This window comes from Candoia aspera, chromosome 7 (genome assembly GCF_035149785.1).
Source record: "Candoia aspera isolate rCanAsp1 chromosome 7, rCanAsp1.hap2, whole genome shotgun sequence".
Lineage (NCBI taxonomy): Eukaryota > Metazoa > Chordata > Lepidosauria > Squamata > Boidae > Candoia > Candoia aspera.
Genome location: NC_086159.1, coordinates 14,163,084 through 14,183,622, shown reverse-complemented (window position 1 = coordinate 14,183,622; position 20,539 = coordinate 14,163,084). Strand labels below are relative to the sequence as shown.

At 41.1% G+C, this 20,539-nt stretch overlaps 1 protein-coding gene across 6 annotated transcripts in view; it reads left to right on the top strand.

The window, feature by feature from the left end:
- CALD1 (caldesmon 1) overlaps positions 1 to 20,539 on the top strand; it is a 201,459-nt gene that overhangs the window by 165,640 nt on the left and 15,280 nt on the right. For 4 of the 6 annotated variants that reach the window (XM_063308506.1, XM_063308507.1, XM_063308505.1 and 1 more), the window contains 4 exons: positions 11,203 to 11,346; positions 12,250 to 13,429; positions 14,089 to 14,166; positions 19,226 to 19,380. In XM_063308506.1, coding sequence (XP_063164576.1) covers positions 11,203 to 11,346; positions 12,250 to 13,429; positions 14,089 to 14,166; positions 19,226 to 19,380 — 1,557 coding nt within the window. The remainder of the gene's footprint in view (positions 1 to 11,202; positions 11,347 to 12,249; positions 13,430 to 14,088; positions 14,167 to 19,225; positions 19,381 to 20,539) is intronic. The other 2 variants (XM_063308509.1, XM_063308510.1) reach the window with 1 other exon arrangement.

Genomic DNA, 20,539 nt, shown 5'->3' with positions numbered 1-20,539 from the left:
ATTTCCACAGTGGTATTACAAGATAGATCCCTGTTTTTGTTTTTGCAGAAAGAGAGATTGAAGCCAAGGGACAGTTCCTTGACTTTGAAATAGTTTTCTTTCTGGGGCTGTGGAGCAAGTTCAGACAGATTATTTGTAAACGTTAGAAAAGTACACAGCAAGTTAATACTGCAAATAAGGGTACAGATGTTCTTTGGAATCTGTGTTATGAAATCCTTTCATAAGCAGCTTTCCTCTACTGTTCTTGATAAAATGAAAATTTAAACTTAAAAGCTTGTGTGAAAGTAAGATGGGTTAGTCTCTGCATTCTTGATATTGATCCTCTTGAATTTCCAGATCCTTAGCTCTCCTATAGGAAAAGAACCCCAAATACCTTTGTGTTACCTGTGTAGTTGCAATAAACTTTAGAGATACCCAAAGCCTGTTTTAAGCTTCATCCCTCCCCACCCCCTTTGAAGAAAACTCCCTGCACATGCCTGCCAACCAGCCAGCCATAAGTACAGGGACACTGATGAGGCAGGAATGTGGACATCTGATTCCTGTTAGGTTTGTTCCCCACACGTTGCTGCGCTGTGCATATTTTCGAAACGGCTCTCACTTCCTTCCCCCCTCCATCAGCACAGTTTACTTCCATCAATGTGAAATTTCACAGCCTGCTTTTATTCTGCAGCAGTTGCTTTATTGTTAGTAGTAATGGTTAGCCTCCCAGTCCAAAAAGAGAAGAAAGTACTTGGTAGAAGTTGATTGTCCAGGATATACAGTTCTTGTGAATTTTTTTCAGGCTATCTAGAAATGGCTGGGGAACTTTATTTGTGTTTACTGGGTAGCTGTGATGAGAACAGGGATTTATCTCCTATCTGAATCGATTGTCAATAAATAATAAACAGAACCGAGATGTATTTTTCCATTCTGATTAGGCCTAAACATACCATTTCTTTTGTCTTTTTTCTAAATTGGTTTGCCAATGTACCTAGCTGATTTGGGGTGATTTGGGAAAGCTAAGCAGGAATGGATCTGGTTAGCAGTTAGATGGGGGACCACTGGGAAATGCACAGACGTAGGTTAAATGCCAAGAAAACTACATGGATATGGAGAGTCAATCTTGACTGGAAGGAGATTTTGCCCTGAATACTTGGAATTGCTAGCACTTTATTTAACTCTTCAAATAGTGATGGACACTGGAAGATTTATGATGCCTAGTTTCAGTAATTTTTATTATCATCAGAGTATTGTACATGAGTAATTTAATGAGGACACAGAGGTCCCTTTCAAAATGACCCAATAATACAGTTATTAGACTGAAAGGCTGGCCAGCCATTTGAAGTGTAAATGCCCCCCTGCAGTCTCAAATAACTCTGAAAATGATGATATTTCGTCTGCCCAACTTGATCATAAAGAAAGTGGGGACTGAGGAGAAAGTAGAAGAAGTGAGTTTAAAAGAAGCAGGGGTGCCTTTCTGGGTTAGAAAGTCACTGTTAACTTTATCATCTCTGCATTTCCTGGATGTAACATCTTCCCTGCTTGCTGATAGAGTTGATTTGGGATGCATTCTGGAAAAAAGGAAATTGAGCCTGTCAACGCTATCTTTGCTAAAGCGGTTTCTTTCCAACTTTTCCAGAGATGAGAACAGAACCTCAGAGAACAGTCAAAAGAAGCTAAGAGAAAGATAAATCTCTTAGGGAGCTGGAGAAACTTGGTGCACGAGTCATGGTGGTGGCGGTCAATACAGAGATGCCTTCAGAATGGAGGCGGGATGTGAAGAAGGTGTTAGAGGGGAAAGCAGAATCTTTTTGCAGCCTGCTTTTTAAACATAAATTTTTGGAGTAGCTGAGGTGCTTGGAGAATGATAATGGCAGGGGACCTATTTTACTTGTTATTTTGCAAAGAAACAACAGAAGATCACATCGCTTTCATTTGTTGGCAAACAAGAATGACAGTGATAGTGCGATAGGGCAGCACAGCCTAGCAGGAATCAGGATGGGACAGTCATTGTTCTTCAGATGACCATCCCTAGCAAGTACAAGGGAGAAGCATGTGGGGGTGTGTCACTGATTAGTAAATGGAAGGTGGGGAGAACATAAGATGGCAAGCCTGCAGTGTTACAACAGCATCAGGAAAGATAGTGCATTATTTTGATTTTTAATCAGCATTTTCCCCCCACAAGTTCAAATGGTCGTATTTGAATCTATTTTGATAACATCTGGGGGCAACTGTCCTCAGTCACTTATTCTGTAGATATGTTAAATGTGGAACTCTGGAATTTCAGCCAGGATGGCCATCTGGGAGATGACTGCCGTAGGGTATCATAGACAGACAGACAGACAGACAGATGCTAACTGAATATTATATGGTCAGGGTTTGTGTAATGCATTCACAGTTTGCATCTATTTGTACATCTGACAAATACATGAAATTGAACAATTTCTCCAGAAAAGAAGCATCCAATTTTGGAAAACGTTCCATTCATCACCTTTGCTAACTTATCCTCCTGGTATCAGTGACATTGTTCTAAGGATGACTAAAGGCACATAGACATCACCATTGCTTACCCTCACTCAGTTCCACAAAAGCAGTTTGAAAACAACCCATTATCTGTTTTCCCTTTGCTTGGCCTAGAAATGCTGAGAAGTCGAACCCACTGCTTCAGCTTCAACCCAAACCCTCTCACTGCCAGTTCACACAAGAAACCCTTGTATGGTGCTCAATGCTGTCATTTTCTCTCCATTTGCCTGGAGTACTGAGACTGAGCATGTTGTATCTGGGATGGCTGAAGTTCAGGAGCTAGGAAGAAGGAGAGGAGTTCCCTCCAGTTGGGAATGGTCCACCACCAAACATCCAGCTGGAAACATTGTGGTTCCTCTTGAACCCAAAATGAGCTGTAAGAAATTCAGTTCAGCTGCTTCAGAGAGAGGCAGTGGGGGAATACAAGGATATGGAATGACTTTGGGAGGAGTGCCAAATACCGTGGGTGGAAGTGCTGTGAGGCTGGACCCAACGCATTTCATTTGGAACTGATCGGTCCAAATGAACCTACTGTCTATTATCTTGCTTGACTCAGCTTTATGTGGGTAATTATGCAGTGGACAAGAGAAGAAGAGTGGCAAAGCTCTTCAGATTCAGATACACATTTGATCTGTGCAGTAGAAGGGGGAGATGTTGCTGCCATACAGAATATGCAAACCAGCCATATCTTAAACATATTATAGAGGAAGAGAATGAATGAACTCATGATTGACTGCATATTGAATAAATTACTCGCTTCCACTTTGGAACGCTTCCAGCAAGTCTTTTAATCTTTATGTTAGAGGCAATTTCAACATTATGTTGGTAGCTGAAGGGGTTATTTATTTATTTATTGTTCTTGTTATGGGCCATCTTGGCTGGAGTTCATTTTGAGAATCACGAAAGAGGATATTTATAAAGTGACTCGAAATGCAGTACGGTAGGTAAAATTTGTGTTTTTAGTGTAAAGTCTATGTTCAGTTTTTTCACCATTTTAAACACAAGCTGCATAAAAGGCATACTCTGCTTCTGCACTCATTAGAGTTGTGATGCTCAGTTGAAGGGTGCAGTTTTGTAGGTTTTAAAAAATGAACAAGAATGCCACTAGGTGAATGACTTGCCAGTAGTTAAGTTGAAGATACTGACTTTATAGTTTTCTTCTTCATCAAGATATATGTACCTCCGCATGCATAACCCTTGGAGTGTGGGAAATCTGTACTTTTCTGGCTAATGCTGGATTACAATTCCTAGCAAACCTCAGCATTTTTTTTGATGGCTGGGTCTACTGGGTGTTGAAGTTCAACAAATACCTGGATGGACAAAATTTGATTCCTTAGGTATGGTTCATAGACTGGTCATAGAAGGGTACTCACCACTGCCAAGCATAATCTTAGGGAATAAATAAAGCATGGCATAATAGCATTGGAAGGATATATTTAGATCTTCTTGTCCAATCCCTTGCTCACGGCAGGAATTCAAAGTAAAGCATGTTGGAAGATGTCTCTCCAGCTTATGTTTGAATACATTCTTTGAAATAAAGCCCACTTCCTTTCAAGCTACTATGCCCAAAATATGGACCTCCCTATCTCTTCTGTAAAAAAACAAACTCTCCTTTTCTCTCTCTCTCTCCCCGCCCCACCCAAAACTCTTCTCACTAAGGCCTACCATAGTGACGAATACTGGAACATTTCCAAACTTCCCTAAGACAGATCAATACTAATAGGTGTAATATAAGAGATGAGAACAGACTCTTAGAAAAAAGGTTGAAAAAAATGAAATAATGTAGCTTATAGTTTCTGTTGGAAATATTAGAAATGTGGTGAAATGTTGTGTCTAATGGCCAAAACCATAATTCCAATTTAGGGAGAAGATAGAGCGTTCCATTTTATGTTTAGCTTTAGGTAAATGTAGCTATTAAGGCCAGCTAAGAGCCTAAAACTACTACTTTGACCAGAATGAGAAACATACTAAAGTATTATTTCTCTGCAGAATTTCAGCACCAGTTGTAGGTGTACCTATTGTGATGTATTTTTCATTTTATGTCAAAGCATAAAAACAGGAAACCAGCATAAAAACATGAAACTACTATAGCCCATACAGTTCAACTTTCTGTTACCAATAGCAACAGAGTGTGAAGGGAGAAAGTTTGAGTTTGCTTGGCATGTTTGTCAAATAAGTAGCATTGCCTGGCTTCACACAGTATGATAAGCCATAATATTTATGGCACAGACTATAGTTTGTAAACTACAATATCTGGTTTTATACAGCATGCTAAGCCAAAACCAAAGAAACCACATTTTGCCATGTGTGATTGTAACAAAAGAAGTATATATGGACTATGAACATAACAATGTTATAACAGCAAAAAGCCATTGGTAGGTTTAGCTTCCCACAAATTGTAATTCCTTTATGAGTAATAGTATCAATAATTTAAGTCAGACAAGTCTCACTGACTTAAATAAACTCTACGTTTTAGAACAGTGTTGCATTTCCATAGAAGTTAAGACTAAATTATTGTCAGAAATGGACATACTACAGTTTAGATGAAAAACCAAGAGAGATGGAGAACTGAGTTTCAGCTGAGTAATCAACTTAGGGCATCGATTGGCTTTGTAGACATATAAGAGGACTTGACTCTGTTGGAATGTTTGAGATTGCCTCTATTATGCTCAACTGTAATTTATAAAGAAAAAGGGTGCAAAGTACTAATATATCTCTTGTGGAATCCTTGCAAAACAAACTAAACCTGTGTAAGCACTGAGTTCCTTACCATTCAGGGAGGTGCAGTTAGGACTGGGTTACTTACAGGACCGTCTCTCCACGGTTGTTTCTACCCATCCTATCTGATCTGGCAGGAACGGCATGCTCCGGGTACCATCAGCTAGGGAGTGTCAGCTGGTGGGGCCCAGAAGGAGAGCCTTTTCTGCCATAGTACCTGCCCCTTGGATCATTTGTTGAACCAGGACTGAAAAGATGACAATTTCTGGATTGGGTATAAATAAAAGTTAGGCTATGGGGAGAAGAGATTTTTTTTTTATTTGTAACTTTAAAAGAGAGTGAAAAGTTACCATATTAGCTTATGCTCAGTGTGATGAAGGTTCTTCTTTATTCTTCTTCTTTATTATTGTCTTTATTGCCTTTTTCTTTTTCTTTATTCTTCTACTTTATTCTTTTCCTTTTTTTTCTTTTTTCTGCACCTTCTGAATTTTTCTTTTTGTTTTCTTTTTTCTTTTAGTTTAGTTTGTATTAGTTTTTACTATGTTTATTAAAAATGTCAATAAAATTATAAAAAAAGAAATGTGTCAAGTTCCACTATGGAAAAGAATGCTTGGTTGAATGATGAAGTGAAAGAGGCTGTGGATGGGGAAACAATGCTTAAAACAGAGTTGTCTAATGTGTATAGAGAGAGAAAAAATAGCTGCAAAGGATGTAGTCAAAGAAGCTAGATTTCCATTTCTTTCCTTTTCTCATCTTCCCTCTTATCAAAGGGAATGGTCTTTCTGAGATCTCTTCTATGCTTTGCATAATGTTATTAATCCCAAAAGGAAATAGCATGATAGTGTGCTCTCTCTCTCTCTCTCTGTGTGTGTGTGTGTGTCTGTGTGTTCACACACTAAGTTATCAGCTAAAACTACCCTTTTGCCTATTTTGAACCTACTTTTATGAGGTGATCCTGGGGTTCTCGAAGAAGATGAAAATATTGAAATCTTCAGAATGTGTCAGCTGTCCCAGATAAACCAGACAGGAAACATGACCAGATGAGCTACTTCTACTTTATTGTAAGGCTACATTAACAGAATCTTGCAAGTCTGAAAGTACAAATCTCCTGCCGTCACTTTCAACAGCCTGATATGTTAGGGTGGATCCTTTTTAAGTTTATTTTCCCGTTATGCAGCTGTGGGCTCCTCCCACTTTTATCTAATGGTTTCCTAGGCAGCATCTCTTCCCCTCTTCTTCCAAGGTCATTCCCACATACCGTTACAGAGTGCTTCAGATGTTGCAGTTTTCAGTCAGTGTTTGGGCACTGTGTTCTTGTTTAGAGAATCAAAGAACGAATGAGTTGGAAGGCGCCATAGAGGCTATCATCCAACTCCCTGTTCAGTGCAGGAGTCAAAATTCAAGGTCAGTGTTGCAATCCCCGTTCTGCCAATGGGAGGACTGAAGCAGAGAGAAGACAACTTGTATATAGCTATCAGGGAAACACATAGCTGAATGAAGGCTTGCCTTGTACATTATGACAGGATTTTGGATTGGAACAGATATCTGAACAGCTATTTTCCCTGTCAGAGAGGAAGAGATGCCTTTATTGAATAAAACAGAACAAAGAGAAAAAAATACAATAGCAAAAAGGAATAAAAGGCAAAAAAGAGAGCAACACGACAAAAAAAAATTGTACAGATAAAGGCTTCTCATGCACGAAATTGTTACCCAACAGTTCCATTAAAGGCTGGCTATATTTCATTGTAATTGTTCCTACACAACCTGCATTTGTAAGCAAAGTGTTTATAAATCACAAGTAACATCAGGTCTTCAATCCACTGAGTAACTGGAGCCATAAAATTGTCTTTCCAGAGTTGAAGAACTAGCCTCTTAGCACTAATGAGTAATCCAGATATATGGGATGGGAAGAGAGGTGCAAGAAGGCAGATAAAAGAACAAAGGGATACAGTTATTAATTTGTAAGTGCTTAGGGGCAAGATTGGAGAAGAGTTCTGTTCAGATCCTTTCCAGTTATGACTCTGTGAATGCCAATTCCAAAGCAAAAGTAAAAGTTGGGTTCAGCATGCCATAAACACTCCGAGCGAGGTCGGATAAAGACAGAACCGTCACCCATCCTACCAAATCTTACTTGCAGCTGAATATTTTATAGGCCATATCAAGTGTTCAGGAGCATAGCATAAGCTGGCGTGATGGAACTGCTTTCCCAGCACTGGGAAAAAGTTCAGTGGAAGCAGCTGTTGAACCAGGAAAGAGGCTTGATCCGAAGCTGAAGACAGAAAAAGTTAGTTTAATGTGGAGTGAACAAAAATGTACCGTGGGGAAGGACCCTGCTTATTTGCAACCCTGAGTTATTTGTGGCTTAAGAAGGAGCGCAAAATGAATGTTGCTCTTTTGTATGAGTGTTTTCCGTTACTTCAATTTGCTATCAATTTTTCTGTGAACAGAGGGGAATTCTATAGATGAATGCCTGAGAAAAATGGAGAACCTTAGGCAGCCAGGCTAGGAAACTGTACCCTGATCCTTAAGAACTTGGCCAGAACATAGTCCTCTCGTGGCCAGGTATATTGGCAGGTGGGCCACAAATCAAGTGTGGGAAATGGTCATGCACTAGAACAGTGTTTCTGAACCTCAGCAGCTTTAAGATGTGTTGACTTCAACTTGTAGAGTTGAAGTCGACACATCTTAAAGTTGTGGAGGTTGTGACACGCTGCACTAGAATATGTAAACAGTCTTTGTTTTATGTATTCTGTCTCTTTGCTGCTGAACTTGGGGTTGTGGGAGGCATATGTATTTGCTGCACGTGGAGGCATTTAAGAGTGGATGCAACCCTCGGTTCTCATGGCCAACCTGTTCCTTCCAGGAATGCTCACCCTACGGTCTATTCCATTAGGGCACAAGTGGTGGAGGCCAGCCAAAAGAGATTTACCTAGCGCTCAGTCTATGTGGTAACAACATGTTAATTTGGACTAAAATGGGTAGTTGGAGTTCAGCATTCTGCAGAAAGCCAGCCGCTGTCTAGTCGGTTGTGTAAAGCAGTGTACCATATTAACATGCAGTATGGTTTTCTGTTTGGAGTCCTTGGTGCTCTCTGAGCCTTGTTGTTTTCTTGCAGACGTTTCATTGCCAGACTAGGCAACATCTTCAGTGCGAAGAGGGAGTGGGCCTTGCTCTCAGTTTATATACGGTGGCTTGCCCTGCTTGTATTAGTGGGGGTGTTGTTCTCTCCTTGGGAGTTCCTTGATTGGGCTGTTGTTTGCTGCTTGCTTGATAGCCTGAGTTAATAGTTCCTTGATTAGGGTGTATTGTGCTGTTTGATGGTTCATCTGGTGTTAATCCTAGTGTTGATTTTTGCATATCTGGGTGTTGATTGCTGGCAAGGGAGTGTACTGGTCTTTTGGCTTTTCTATTGTCTGTTTCTATTCTATTTCTGTTTGGGCATAGCATGGTAAGTGCCATTCTCTATTATGATCTGTTAACCCAGGTTTGGGGCTTAGTGTGTTATGTGAATCCAGGCAGTCAGGCAGCTATTTCTTGTCGCCAAGTTTCTCACTTTTCAGGCCATTTTGCAGATTACATTTGCAATGGTTGTACCAGCTTTATGTAGGCATTTTTTGTAGTTAGCACATAGTAGACAGACATCTATATTGGATTTGCTCAGTGATCCTTGATTACTCCAGTTCCATATTTCTGCCTTTCTCACTTTTGTGTTTACTAAGATAAAATCCTTGTAAACCTGAGTAGCTGCAACAAACTCTGTTACTATGGAAAGTTTAAAGTGACCTAGAGCCCAGTTAAATGTTCCTTATTGTCAGAACTTCCACTAAATCCATGGCTACTGCTGAAAATGGCAACTGGTCATCTATTTCCTTCTTGTCAGACTCTCTTGTAGCAATCTGGACTGGAAATCATAAACTCCGAAGAACTAGTCTTTTAGAGCTCTGAATAGGAAAATTTATTTAAAAGGTTAAAATAATGCAAGAATTCCAGCAAGTACTGAAATACCTTCAGATCAAGAACCTATATATAGGCAAATTAGGTTGCAAAGTTCTGGTTCTTCCCTTATGCTAATGCTTAATATAGCTTTATCCTTATTTAGAATGCCATGGGGTTTCATATTCACACCACTACCACCATCACATTACAGAAGCCAGGAAACCACAAATACAGCTATTGTGGAGTCCTTGGTGGTCTCTGAGCTTGGTTGTTTGATTGCAGACGTTTCATTACCTGACTAGGTAACATCGTCAGTGCTAGTGAGTGTGGTGGTTTGCTCCTGGTTTATATACAGTAGCTTGATGATGTTACCTAGTCGGGTAATGAAATGCCTGCAAGCAAACAACCAAGCTCAGAGACTACCAAGGACTCCACAGTTCAACCCTGAGCTACAGATATTCTCTTCTATTGATACAGCTATTGCTTTTGGCCTAAGTCATGTAACATCTGCTTGGACCTTTATTTGCTTTCTCTGCCAGATTCTGTTTATGCAGGCTAATGTGCTTGGTCCAATACATCTGGAGAGCACCAGGTTGGGCAAGCTTGTGTTGAAGGTTTTTCTGTTTCCATTTCTCAGCCTTGGCTCTCTCAGTTCTCTGCTTCAATTCATGTTTTGCTATGAACCTGCTTCCTAGGTTACTTCCATACGTAGCATTTGGGCCAAATGGCCCTATGCCTCGGTGATCCCATAATGTCATCCCTGTTCAGCAGCTGAAATTATTTATTTCTGGCTCAGCTACCCGGCAACCACACTGCTGCAAATCTGGTTTTCTAGCTGAAACATGGGAGTTCCATGAAGCTTGGAAGGCGGTTTTCCCAGTGGTGGGAAGTCCCAGCTCTGGGTTTTTTCCCCTTCTTGCAGAGGTACAGCTGGGGTGGCCTTAGGTCAAGATACTACCATTTCATGATCCACCATTCCTTTAAATTGCAAGCAGAGGGATAGAGAACAAACACACACTGTATGAAGGAGCTCCAGACAGTGTTCAGTGGAAAGGAGCATTTTACATCTAAAATTGGTTTTGAAGTTGTCTGCACTGAAGGCAATTGCAAGTTGGATTCTGAGGGTTTGAGAAGTATTTGGTGGTTTGAAAGAGACCCTTGTATAGGTTATAGGTATGAGTGTGATAGAACAGAGAGGAGAAAACCTCATAAACTATGCCAGTGCTTTAAAATAACCTGGAGGGAAAGCTTCTAGCTGTGGTATGTTAAACAAAGTGTTACCCAACAGCTCAGTTGCACTCTACATGTTTTAGGTACTCATTAAACCACAGTTCAGAATTTCTGCTGAATCATCTGTCCTTTCTTTCTCAGTTCTTTGGAGAAAGTTTCTGCTTTCATCCTCCTCATCCTTCTAAGATAGCCTTAGCCTACCTGATGTCCTCCAGATGTGTTTGCTGCAGCTCCTTTCCTCCTTTCCAGCTAGCACTGGATATGATGTGTGGAAGCCCACCACATCTGCAGAATATCAGGTTGAGGGAAATTATTCCAAGCACTGCTTCCAACACAACAAAAAGTTGTCAGAAAACAGATATATTTAAGCATTTTGGAAAGTAGAAGACCTTGCAGTTTGGACACATGAAGATCTCTCTGTAGCACCATTTCCTTGACTTCCCATGAAGCCTTTGGCTTCACACTTTAATTCTTAGTCTCCAGCAGAAACAAACCTTAAATATATTGACAGTGTGCAATTCCTGTGCCTCATCCCATGCTACCCATGACTCTCCTAATCTTATTTCCCTCTTTCTAGAGGCTTCTTCCATCTAATCATGGGGTGCAGAGACATTTTTATTGTTTATACTGTAAAGAGATATTTTATTTTGATGGTGCTGAATATGCTTAGTATGACCAGAACAGTATGACAAGAATATCTGTTATGTAGAGCATTTCTGCAAATATATTTGTGGTCTTGTGGTCTTGTAATCACCTTAGATATTATTGTAGCATTCTGAATACAGGATTTAGCCTTTTTGAAACTCTGTTTTACAGATTATCCTATCAAAGAAATGATGACGATGAAGAAGAAGCTGCCCGAGAGCGGCGCAGGCGGGCCCGTCAAGAAAGACTGCGGCAAAAAGAAGAGGATGACTTAGGGCAAGGAACTGAGAGACCTGAAGCTAATGCCGAAAATAAGTAAGGTTCTGCCATATGAATAGTTTTGGTGGATTTTCATTCTGTGTCATGCCTGCCTTGCAAGGGGATTTAGTCAGGGAAGAGGAGCTGAACAATTTAATTGCCCCTGTCCTTAAATACACTGTTCTGTATCCTCCATTCTCTAAAGTGGTAGGAAGTTCCAGGTGCAGCTTTACAGAATCAGTTTCCTGATTAGGAGAAATAAATAAGAGGCAAAACAAACTTTTAATATAATGCATTTTTATTACGAAAAGGGCAGTCGGTAATAGCTTCCAAGCAATATTAGTCTAGTTTCCCTATACTCTAAGGAGTTGATTCTGTGGTAAGACTTTTGATCAGGTATCCTCTACCCAGCATCATGTTTAACACTGAGTTCTCCCCATCAAGACAAGCAACTTCAAAACAAATAAAACAATAAATAATTTAAAAGCCTTAAAAAACAAAACAAAACAAAACAAAGGCAGTTTTGCACCAATAAGCCCCTTCTCGTGTTCTACTCTTAAGAGACTTGAACTAGTCCCATAGTTTTGGGGCTCCTGATTAGAAGCACAGATGGGCAGAGATTCTTGGCATTTTCAATTTATAGTAGATTAAAAAGAATATGATATAAAACCCTACATGAGACCCTGGAGGATCTCTGACAGTCAAAATAAATAACTTTGGGGTGAATGTGTCTGTGTGTAATGGTTAGACTCATTTGTTAACTGTCTGATTAGGACTGGGGAGATCCTGGTTCAAATCCCAGTTCATCATGAAGTTCGCTATCTCTTAGCCAAACCTACTTATGATGATAACATGGGGAGGACAGAAGGCAACGCAAGCAAGCCACTTTGAACTCCTGGAGGAAAAATAAGTAAGTGCAACAGGCAAATCAATAAAAATAAAACTCTGTGTCTTTTGTAGCATTGCAGAAGGAGAGTCCAAAAGTACTACAACGGTGACCACTGTTAAGACTACGCAAGGTGATGGAGAGGATGACACTCTGTTCCTGGAGAGGATGGCACGGAGAGAGGAAAGGCGTCAAAAGCGTCTTCAGGAAGCATTGGAGCGGCAAAAGGAACTTGACCCAACCGTTACTGATGAGAGCTTGTCCTTCACAAGCAGAAAAGTGGTGAATAATGTGGAAGAAAATGAGACCCCGGGAAAGGAAGAAAAGGTAGAAACCCACAGAAGACACTATGAGGTGGAGGAAACAGAAACCATCACGAAATCATACCAGAGGAACAACTTGGGGCAGGATGAGGAAGAGGAGAAGAAAGACGAGAAAGACAAAGAGGAGGTGGAAGACCAGAAACCAAAGCCACAAGCCCTTGAGGAGAATCAGGTAGAAGTAACAGCAGAGAAGGAGAATGTAGACAATGAGGAGGAATCTGTAGTGTTGGAGGGAAAGCATCTTGAGGTACATGCAGAGGAGGACAAACTAGACAACGACATGCATGTCCTTGCCAGTTCAGAGGAGGCCATCAGCATTGCAGTAGCCATAGATGAAAAGAAGGAGGAACACAGTGAGGCAGAAATGGAGCAGAAACAAACTGAGGAGAGGGAAAGGCTTGAGAGGGAGGAAATAGAGAGAGCCCAAGCTGAGGAACAGAGGAAAGCAGAGGAAGAAAGAGAGAGGTTGGAGGCGGAGAAGAGGGAAGCTGAGGAGAAAGCAAGGCTAGAGGCGGAAGAGCGGGAGAGGGTGAAGGCTGAGGCCCAGCGGAAGGCTGAGGAGGAGAGGAAGAGGAAGGAGGAGGAAGAGGCGGAGAAGAAAAGAGCTGCCCAGGAGAAAGAGAGGCGTGAAGCTGAGGAGAGGGAGAGGAGGAAGGTGGCTGAAGAGAAAAAAGCAGCCGAGGAACGAGTGAGGGCTAAGGAGAAGGAAAAGAGGGAGGCGGAGGAGAGGGCCAAAGCTGAGGCTAAGAGGGCAGCTGAGGAAAAGGCCAAGCTAGAAGAGGAGAGGTTAAAGGCCAAGCAAAGGGCTGAGGAGAAAAAGGTAGACCAGCTGAAAGGCAAGAAGGGGGACGAGAAGAAGATAGAAGAGAAGCAGGTAAAAGAGAAGAAACTCCAAGAGGAGAAAAGCACAGCAGCTTCCCTCAGGAAACAGGTACAGTAAACATTTTGCACCCAACCACGGTTTTGCCTGTGTTTTGTAGAAAATGTAATGCATTTCACCAGAGAGAGAGAGAGAAACTGGAATTTGTTCCGATCTCTTTCCACTTTGGGCTACTAACTCTTGCCAATGTTTCATTTCTTTTTGGACTTAAGCTTCTAGCTTCACCTATCCGTAGCATGATCAGCGCATGACACTTGGTTAAGTTGCTGTCTTCTTGGCTCCTGAATCTCCTTGTGGAAATCAATGCATGCTCAATTCTTCACAGCTTCTTTGTCTTCCTTTTCTGTGGCTGATGGTTGGTCAAGGGAGGTAGCCAAAGGCATACCCCGGGTCCAGAGGCACAGCATGAGCCATGGATGAGCACCCAGGAACCCTTGGTGGTAGGACGGCTGAATAAGCATCCACAAGTATTAGAAGCAAGCACAGCCAGAATCCCGCTGAGATATGGGAGAACACAAGCACAGCAGAGGAGAGTGCACCAATGGGCAGAGGAAAGCCACTGTGCCACCTGAAGGGAATGGCGTGCACAGCAGCAGCTGCACCAGATGAGAGGTTGTATGAGCACAGCTTTGTAAAACCACGGTAGCAGCAGCTGTTAATAGGGCTTGTGACAAGATTGATGTTTTCCTCTTGAAAAAATATTGCAAAAGGGGGAAGAAAATAAAGTGGAAGCTAAAAAGGAAAAGCTACAAGACAAGAAGCTTCAGCCAGCCTTCAGAAAAGAGGAGGTAACTATCACTTGGGGCAAGGGTGGGGCTTGTGGGAAGTAGAACCAAACCCCACATGGCCTTTGTTCGTCATGACATCCCCTAGCAAAAGTCAAAGTTCATTGATAACAGTTTCTAGCATAGGAGCAATCTGACTCAAGCTCACGTTTTCTCCAGCAGAGATTGTGAAGGTTGTGTCAAGATTATATTGGCCAAAAGCAGGCAAGAGCTTTGCAAAACTGGCTGTATGATGAAGCATGCTTCAGGTTATTTCAGTTGATTTTACATTGTACTGTAGCTGAATATTTATTTAACTTGCTTTTTCAGTGTATGATGAGCATCAGATAAGTGTCTTTAGTTGAGCTGAGCTCCCATCTTGGAACACAACATGGGTCATAGAAATTGGTCCTGGATTTGTGTTGAATTCCTAAGTGACCTCCAGTTAATCTTTCTTGCCTTAATTTCTCCCTCCACTTCATGACTTTTCTTGATGGACTTGATGGGTTTAGACTATGGATGTGCTGATATATCTTTAGTTCTTTAATCTGAATTTAACCCAATGATTTTTCTATTTCTTAATATAAATTATGCACTCTCCAGAGTCTCCTTTTTTCTTTTGGCTTTTCCCCCTTTCATTACAAAAATTGGTGCATTGCATTTCTACTTAAACTCAGAAGCTGGTGCCATGGTGTTTTACTGTATGGTGAGTAAAATTATTGGTATCAAACCATTGTTTTTAATAATCTTCACACAGGATGCTGCAGGTACCAAAATGTACTCTTAGGTTAGCCACTTTTGAATGTAAGGATATTGGTATTTTTTTCAAGCTGATTTATCATTTATCGTACTTGCCATCCATGAAACAACATCAGTGTAAATTAGTTTGTTAGGGGAAATGTAATAATTTTGAATGGATCATTTGTTTAATGTCTCGATTTATAAAATGAGAAATTTTATACCCTTATGCAACTATATTTATAAAGCTATAATACAGTACAAAATTGAAAAGCTGTAACACAACCAACATAATAGAAATACAGGAACAGATACAAAGCCAGTATGTTAAAAAAAAATCAAAGCAAATTCAATGAGATGCAATAAAGAATGAGCTAAAACTAGTAAAGAATTAAAATAGGAGATAAAACTATTTAAAATATAATGAAGATTAAAAGACTTCAAAAGCCTGGGACATATTTTAACCTGGTGAAGAAAGAAAAGAAAGTTGGCATTAAGCAAATTTCTTGGGGAAAACATTTCATTGGGGGTGAGGTGCGTGGAATTACCAAGAAGGTTCTCTCTGTAGTGGTCTAGCTCCAATAGATGAAGGATTTTGGACTATAACAACAGAATCTTAAAAGCCTAAGAGTGTTTCCCCTTCCCTCCCTTTTATACCAAAGGAGTCAATGCAGGGCAACATGAAGTTTCTTTCTCACGCTTTCTTCTTTTCCTGGACTGAGCTCATGTTTTGCTGCATATCTTCTCCAAGGTCACCTCTGTGTTCCTCTACAGATGGGCTCAAGGCTTCCTTTTAGATATGGAGGGAATGAGGAAAGTCCATGTACCTCTGCAATCATGAAGAAGTTGAAAGATACCTCCTGATATATGGGGGTTGGAGCTCCCAGATTTAGAAGCTAGGCTGGGGAAGGCTGAAAAAAACTCACTCTGATATGGGATTACACTGAATTTAGCCCTAAATGGAAATCATGGATGTTACTTTTTAGACCTACAATCATGCCTTACACTCTGGCCCACTGATTGACAGTGGTATTCCAGAGGCTCAAGCAGATATCATTCTTCATAGTGCTGAGACCTGGTTAGTCAGAGACTCCAGGAATAGCAAGGATCTATGCCTCACTGGTAGAGGGGATGTTTTTCATGCAGAAAGTCTCAAATTCCATCCCCAGTATTTTTAGTTGAACAGAAAGAGGGGGAGAAGGTACCAGCCAATGCAGAAGACTTCCCTAGGAGTCTCTGGTGGACTGTTCTCAGTCAGTGATGTAGACAGTACTTGGTTAGCTAGAGCAATGATCTCAATGAGTAGAAAGCCATTTCAGCATTGCATGAAGTTAAGACCTTCAACTTGCAAACTGTTTTCTCCATTCCTGAGCTGCAACCCTTCCCTAAATTACATGGAGTACCCAACCTTTTTAGTCTCATAACCATCCTTTTGAAAAAGCATTTATATTCTGGCTGATACTAATGCTTAAACAACAACAGCAGCAGCCAGGAGGATCTTAGCTGTAAGTCAATCATCCTGCAAAAACTGAAAATGGCTAGATCAAGATGAAATTCCATTTCGTGTAAAACTGCCTTTCCCTGGTCTGTTCTTATTTTACATCCGAGAATTTGTTCTCTTTTCTGGACTGCCTTAAGATCTTGGGTGTGCAGAGCTGGACGGCAAAGTTTGTCCTGAAGCAGGCTTTCTCATGACATGATAGTTGTGGTATTTCCTGCTTCCAGTTTGGCTAGACATACTACATGAACAGCATTTTTTCCCTTTTCTTTTTTGCTTGCAGAGTTCCCCTCCGCCACTTTTAATGCATTTATGTTTATAAGAAGATAAGCACTTAGCCTAATCATTGCGCTCAGATGCTCACAACTTGAGCTGAAACTGAAATTTAGACCCAGGATTTGGAATTTCCAAAGGAAGTATTAAACATCGAGAATGACATTTTTTGAGATAAATAAGGCTGCTAGCCAACTGTTCAAAGCAGTGTTTCTCAACCTTAGCAACTTTAAGATGTCTGGACTTCAACTTCCAGAATTCCCCAGCCAGCATGCTGGCTGGGGAATTCTGGGAGTTGAAGTCCAGACATCTTAAAGTTGCTAAGGTTGAGAAACACCGGTTTAAAGAGTTAATTGTTTATTAACCCCTTGCATCATAGCCAGTCAACACTGCATTAATTAAGCATGTTTAAATGACCCCGCAGATTACTGAAAACATATCTAGGCATCTTTAATTTTTTTAAGGATGTATGTTATTAAAATGTGCATGTTAAAAGACAAAAACTAACACAGTTATTAGAATGGAAGCAGGGATCTGTCCCACCCTCTCTCCCACTTAGACTGCTACCATAATTTCCCCCAGGGATTTGGAACAAACCCAGAACTCTTTGCTTGGCAGATCTGGGCTTGCCCCAGAAATATCATTAAATTTCTAGGGCAGTGAGGGATAGGTTTTGAATTTCTCCCAGCTCTTTCTTGACATAAAAGAGATCTGCAAGGCAGAAAAGATAGACTGACTAAACCCTTTTTTACTGCTGGAGGAGAGGTCATCCTAAGAAGCAATTTCATTTCATTCATGTAAATATCACTTTTCCAAAGTACTTTTTTGCCCTTGTGGAAAAGATACCAAGTTCCTTGTTGCAGGATTAGTTCCAGGGCTGTGGATGTCTTTAGCCCACCATTACCATGGTGTAATGGTATATGGGAATGACCTTCGGAGAGAGGGCAAGGAGATGCAACCAAGGGAACAGTCAGATAAAAGGCAAGCTGAGCCCACAGCAGGAATGTGGGTGGGGCAAGAGGCTCAGAGGAGACCCTCCCTGGTTTCTTGGGCTGCAAAGGAGACTGGGGGAGAGATGTAATTTCAGACTTGCATAATTCTGTTAATGTAGCTTTACAATAAAGTAGAATTAGCTTATCTGGTCATGTTTCCTGTCTGGTCTACCTCGTGAGGCTGACATATGGTGGTTTTGCTTTTCTGCCTTGATATTAGGAAAAAGTAATAGTGCCCCCCTAGAGCAGCCTTCACAATTTGTGTCTTCCAGAGATGTCACATGCTTGAGTCATCCTGGTGGGTGATATAGAAGTTAATGGTACCAGACTAAGCCTGCTCTAGACATATTGTAAAATATTGTCTGACAAACTCCAGAAATGCTTTTCCAAAACAGCAATGCTGAAAACAGGATAAGCCACTGCACTGAATTCAGATTTCATGAAAGCTGTCTCAATGGAATCAGTGGGATCGGTCTCACTAAACTAAATCAGATTGATATCAGTGGGTCTCCTTGCCATCTGGATCAGGATCTCTTTAGTCAGGGAAGAGCATTTGCGCAGTTGTTCATTGCTATTTCTGGTTTGCTTTGGCCACTGCTTTAGCTGAAGTCCTTCATGAGATTAATCTCTCCTGCAGACCAGAACAAGTTTTCTGGAACGCTGCACTCTGCACACAACTCCAATTAGCATCAAGGCATGACTCGGCATGCTTGACAGTCAGATAGTCAAGAGCAGCTCTAAATGACACTAATCGGAGAATTTTTCTGGCTAGGGGAGGTGGAAAGCCAAGACAAGCGGTGCACAGAACTTGCTTCATCTCCAGGACCAAATTGGGAGGACCATTCTTTACTTGGCTTATCTTTGAGATTAATTTTATTACATCTATTTAAATGTTTCCACAAAGGTTGTAATGCATCTTTTGACTGCTCTTAGCAACACTGTTTACATATCCCAGTAGTATCATTCCATATAAACCAGATCCTGCTTCATAGGCGAGGGGACTTTGTGACTCAGTTTGATGGGAACAAGAAAGTGTCTCGTATGGGTAGCCACCCCAGAAATCCAGAAACAGACATTGCACAGGCAGTGGGACATCTAGCTAGAGACAAAGTACTCCAACTTCTCTATCCTTTTTGATTGTAAGGGAAGGACACATTTCAGAGCCTTGGGCATATATGCATAAGAGGCAAGACAGTGATGAAATTGCCCCCCCCCCAAAAAAAAATCTGGACATGAATATGTAGGCAATTTAATGCTTTTGATGATTGATTACTTAATACAAATATCTTGTGGTTCCTTGGGTCACACTCATTGTGTAGATGAGCCACAGTGGGATGAGGACCCAGTGACAATGGAAGCAAGTATTGTTATTTTAATCTTGTCAGTGTGTGTAAGATCTTTCCAAACTCAGGGCATTTGTGCAGAACAAAGCTGAAGCTACAAGCTGTTCTTCTGACCTTACATTTGCAGTAGATTAATCGTTCTTTATCTTCCTATTAACAGTGGAGATGGATACCTCTGACAACTCTTTCAGAGTCTTGGATGTAACTCATTATTTTTTTAAACCATGTCTCCTTATTAGATGAAAGATAAACTGAACAGAGACAAAATGCCCAAAGAAGAGGTAAAGTCTATCTGGGATCGCAAGAAGGGAATTCCGGATTCAAAGCCACAAAATGGGGAATGCTTCCAAGAACTCTCTGCTCATAAGCTGAAGCACACAGAGCATGCTTTTAGGTAAGATATACACTCTTGTGCAAGGACGTTTACACTTGGACCCGATTGTTGCCTTTTATGGGTCTTACTGCAACAGGCTCAACTGCCCTACAAAGGCTAAGGATGGCTTTTTTTTTTTGCATCACCTTGAAAATGTTTCTTGCTTTAGCTTGTCAGCATAAATCAGCCTTTCCCAGCTGAGTGCTCTGTAGATATATCAGCAGTCCTGGGGGAGAATTATGACAGTCCCTGGAGAGCACCAGGTAAGCTTAAAGTCTGCATTACCTAGGAGGCCCAATTATATTACAAGGGCTCTCTTCCTGCTTCTTTAGACCCTTGACATTGCACAACTATTTAAAAAGTGCCCTGAAGGATCAGCATCTCAGACTTGCAAATGGCCCTTGCCTAATCTTGCAAATTTTAATATTATTCAGCTCATATTCAGATGCATCAGAACAATTGGCTTGGCTTCTTGGCCATATAAATGGATTTCAAATTTAATTTCATTCTCCTGCATGGTTAGAGGAGTGTGCGCCCGGGAAGAGGGACAGAGGGAAGTGACCTGAGATAGCAGGCTCATAAACCAAAGAGCAGGCAGAGTGACAGGCAGACAAGAGGGAAAGCAAAATAAATCCCTAATTCTCTGTCTGTACCCCAGTGCCCCCTTGATGTGCTAAAGGGTCAGTGCCATTGGATTCACCCCTTCAAAAATAGTATACGTATTCCAACAAGTAGCGGTGCAGAGTATCATTTATATCATCAAAATGTTGGTGGAAAGGTTCCCTATGTTTGTGACGTAAGAGAGAGATTCTTTTTCATTTAAAAAAATATTTTGCTTCCATATACAAAAAAAGGAAAGAGCCAATACATGTATCAACAGTATAACAATGAAATAGTCACCCCAGGAATAAAACTAGTCAAAAGATTAGAGCAAAGAGGCCCCATTCTTATTAGAACACTCTCTGGAACAGTTACATTTTCAGCATTTTTCTGGGGACAATCTGGGAGGGGGCCAGCCTGATTACTGCAGGGAGGCTCTTTTACAGAACTGGGGCTGGTCCCAAGAAGCACGTTTCTCAACATACCTCCTGCGGGCTGCAAAATGGCTGTTTTAGTCATACTTAACAGAGACTGCTTGTGCTCCCTTGGTTCAACTTCCTCCCTTCCTTCCTCCCTCCCT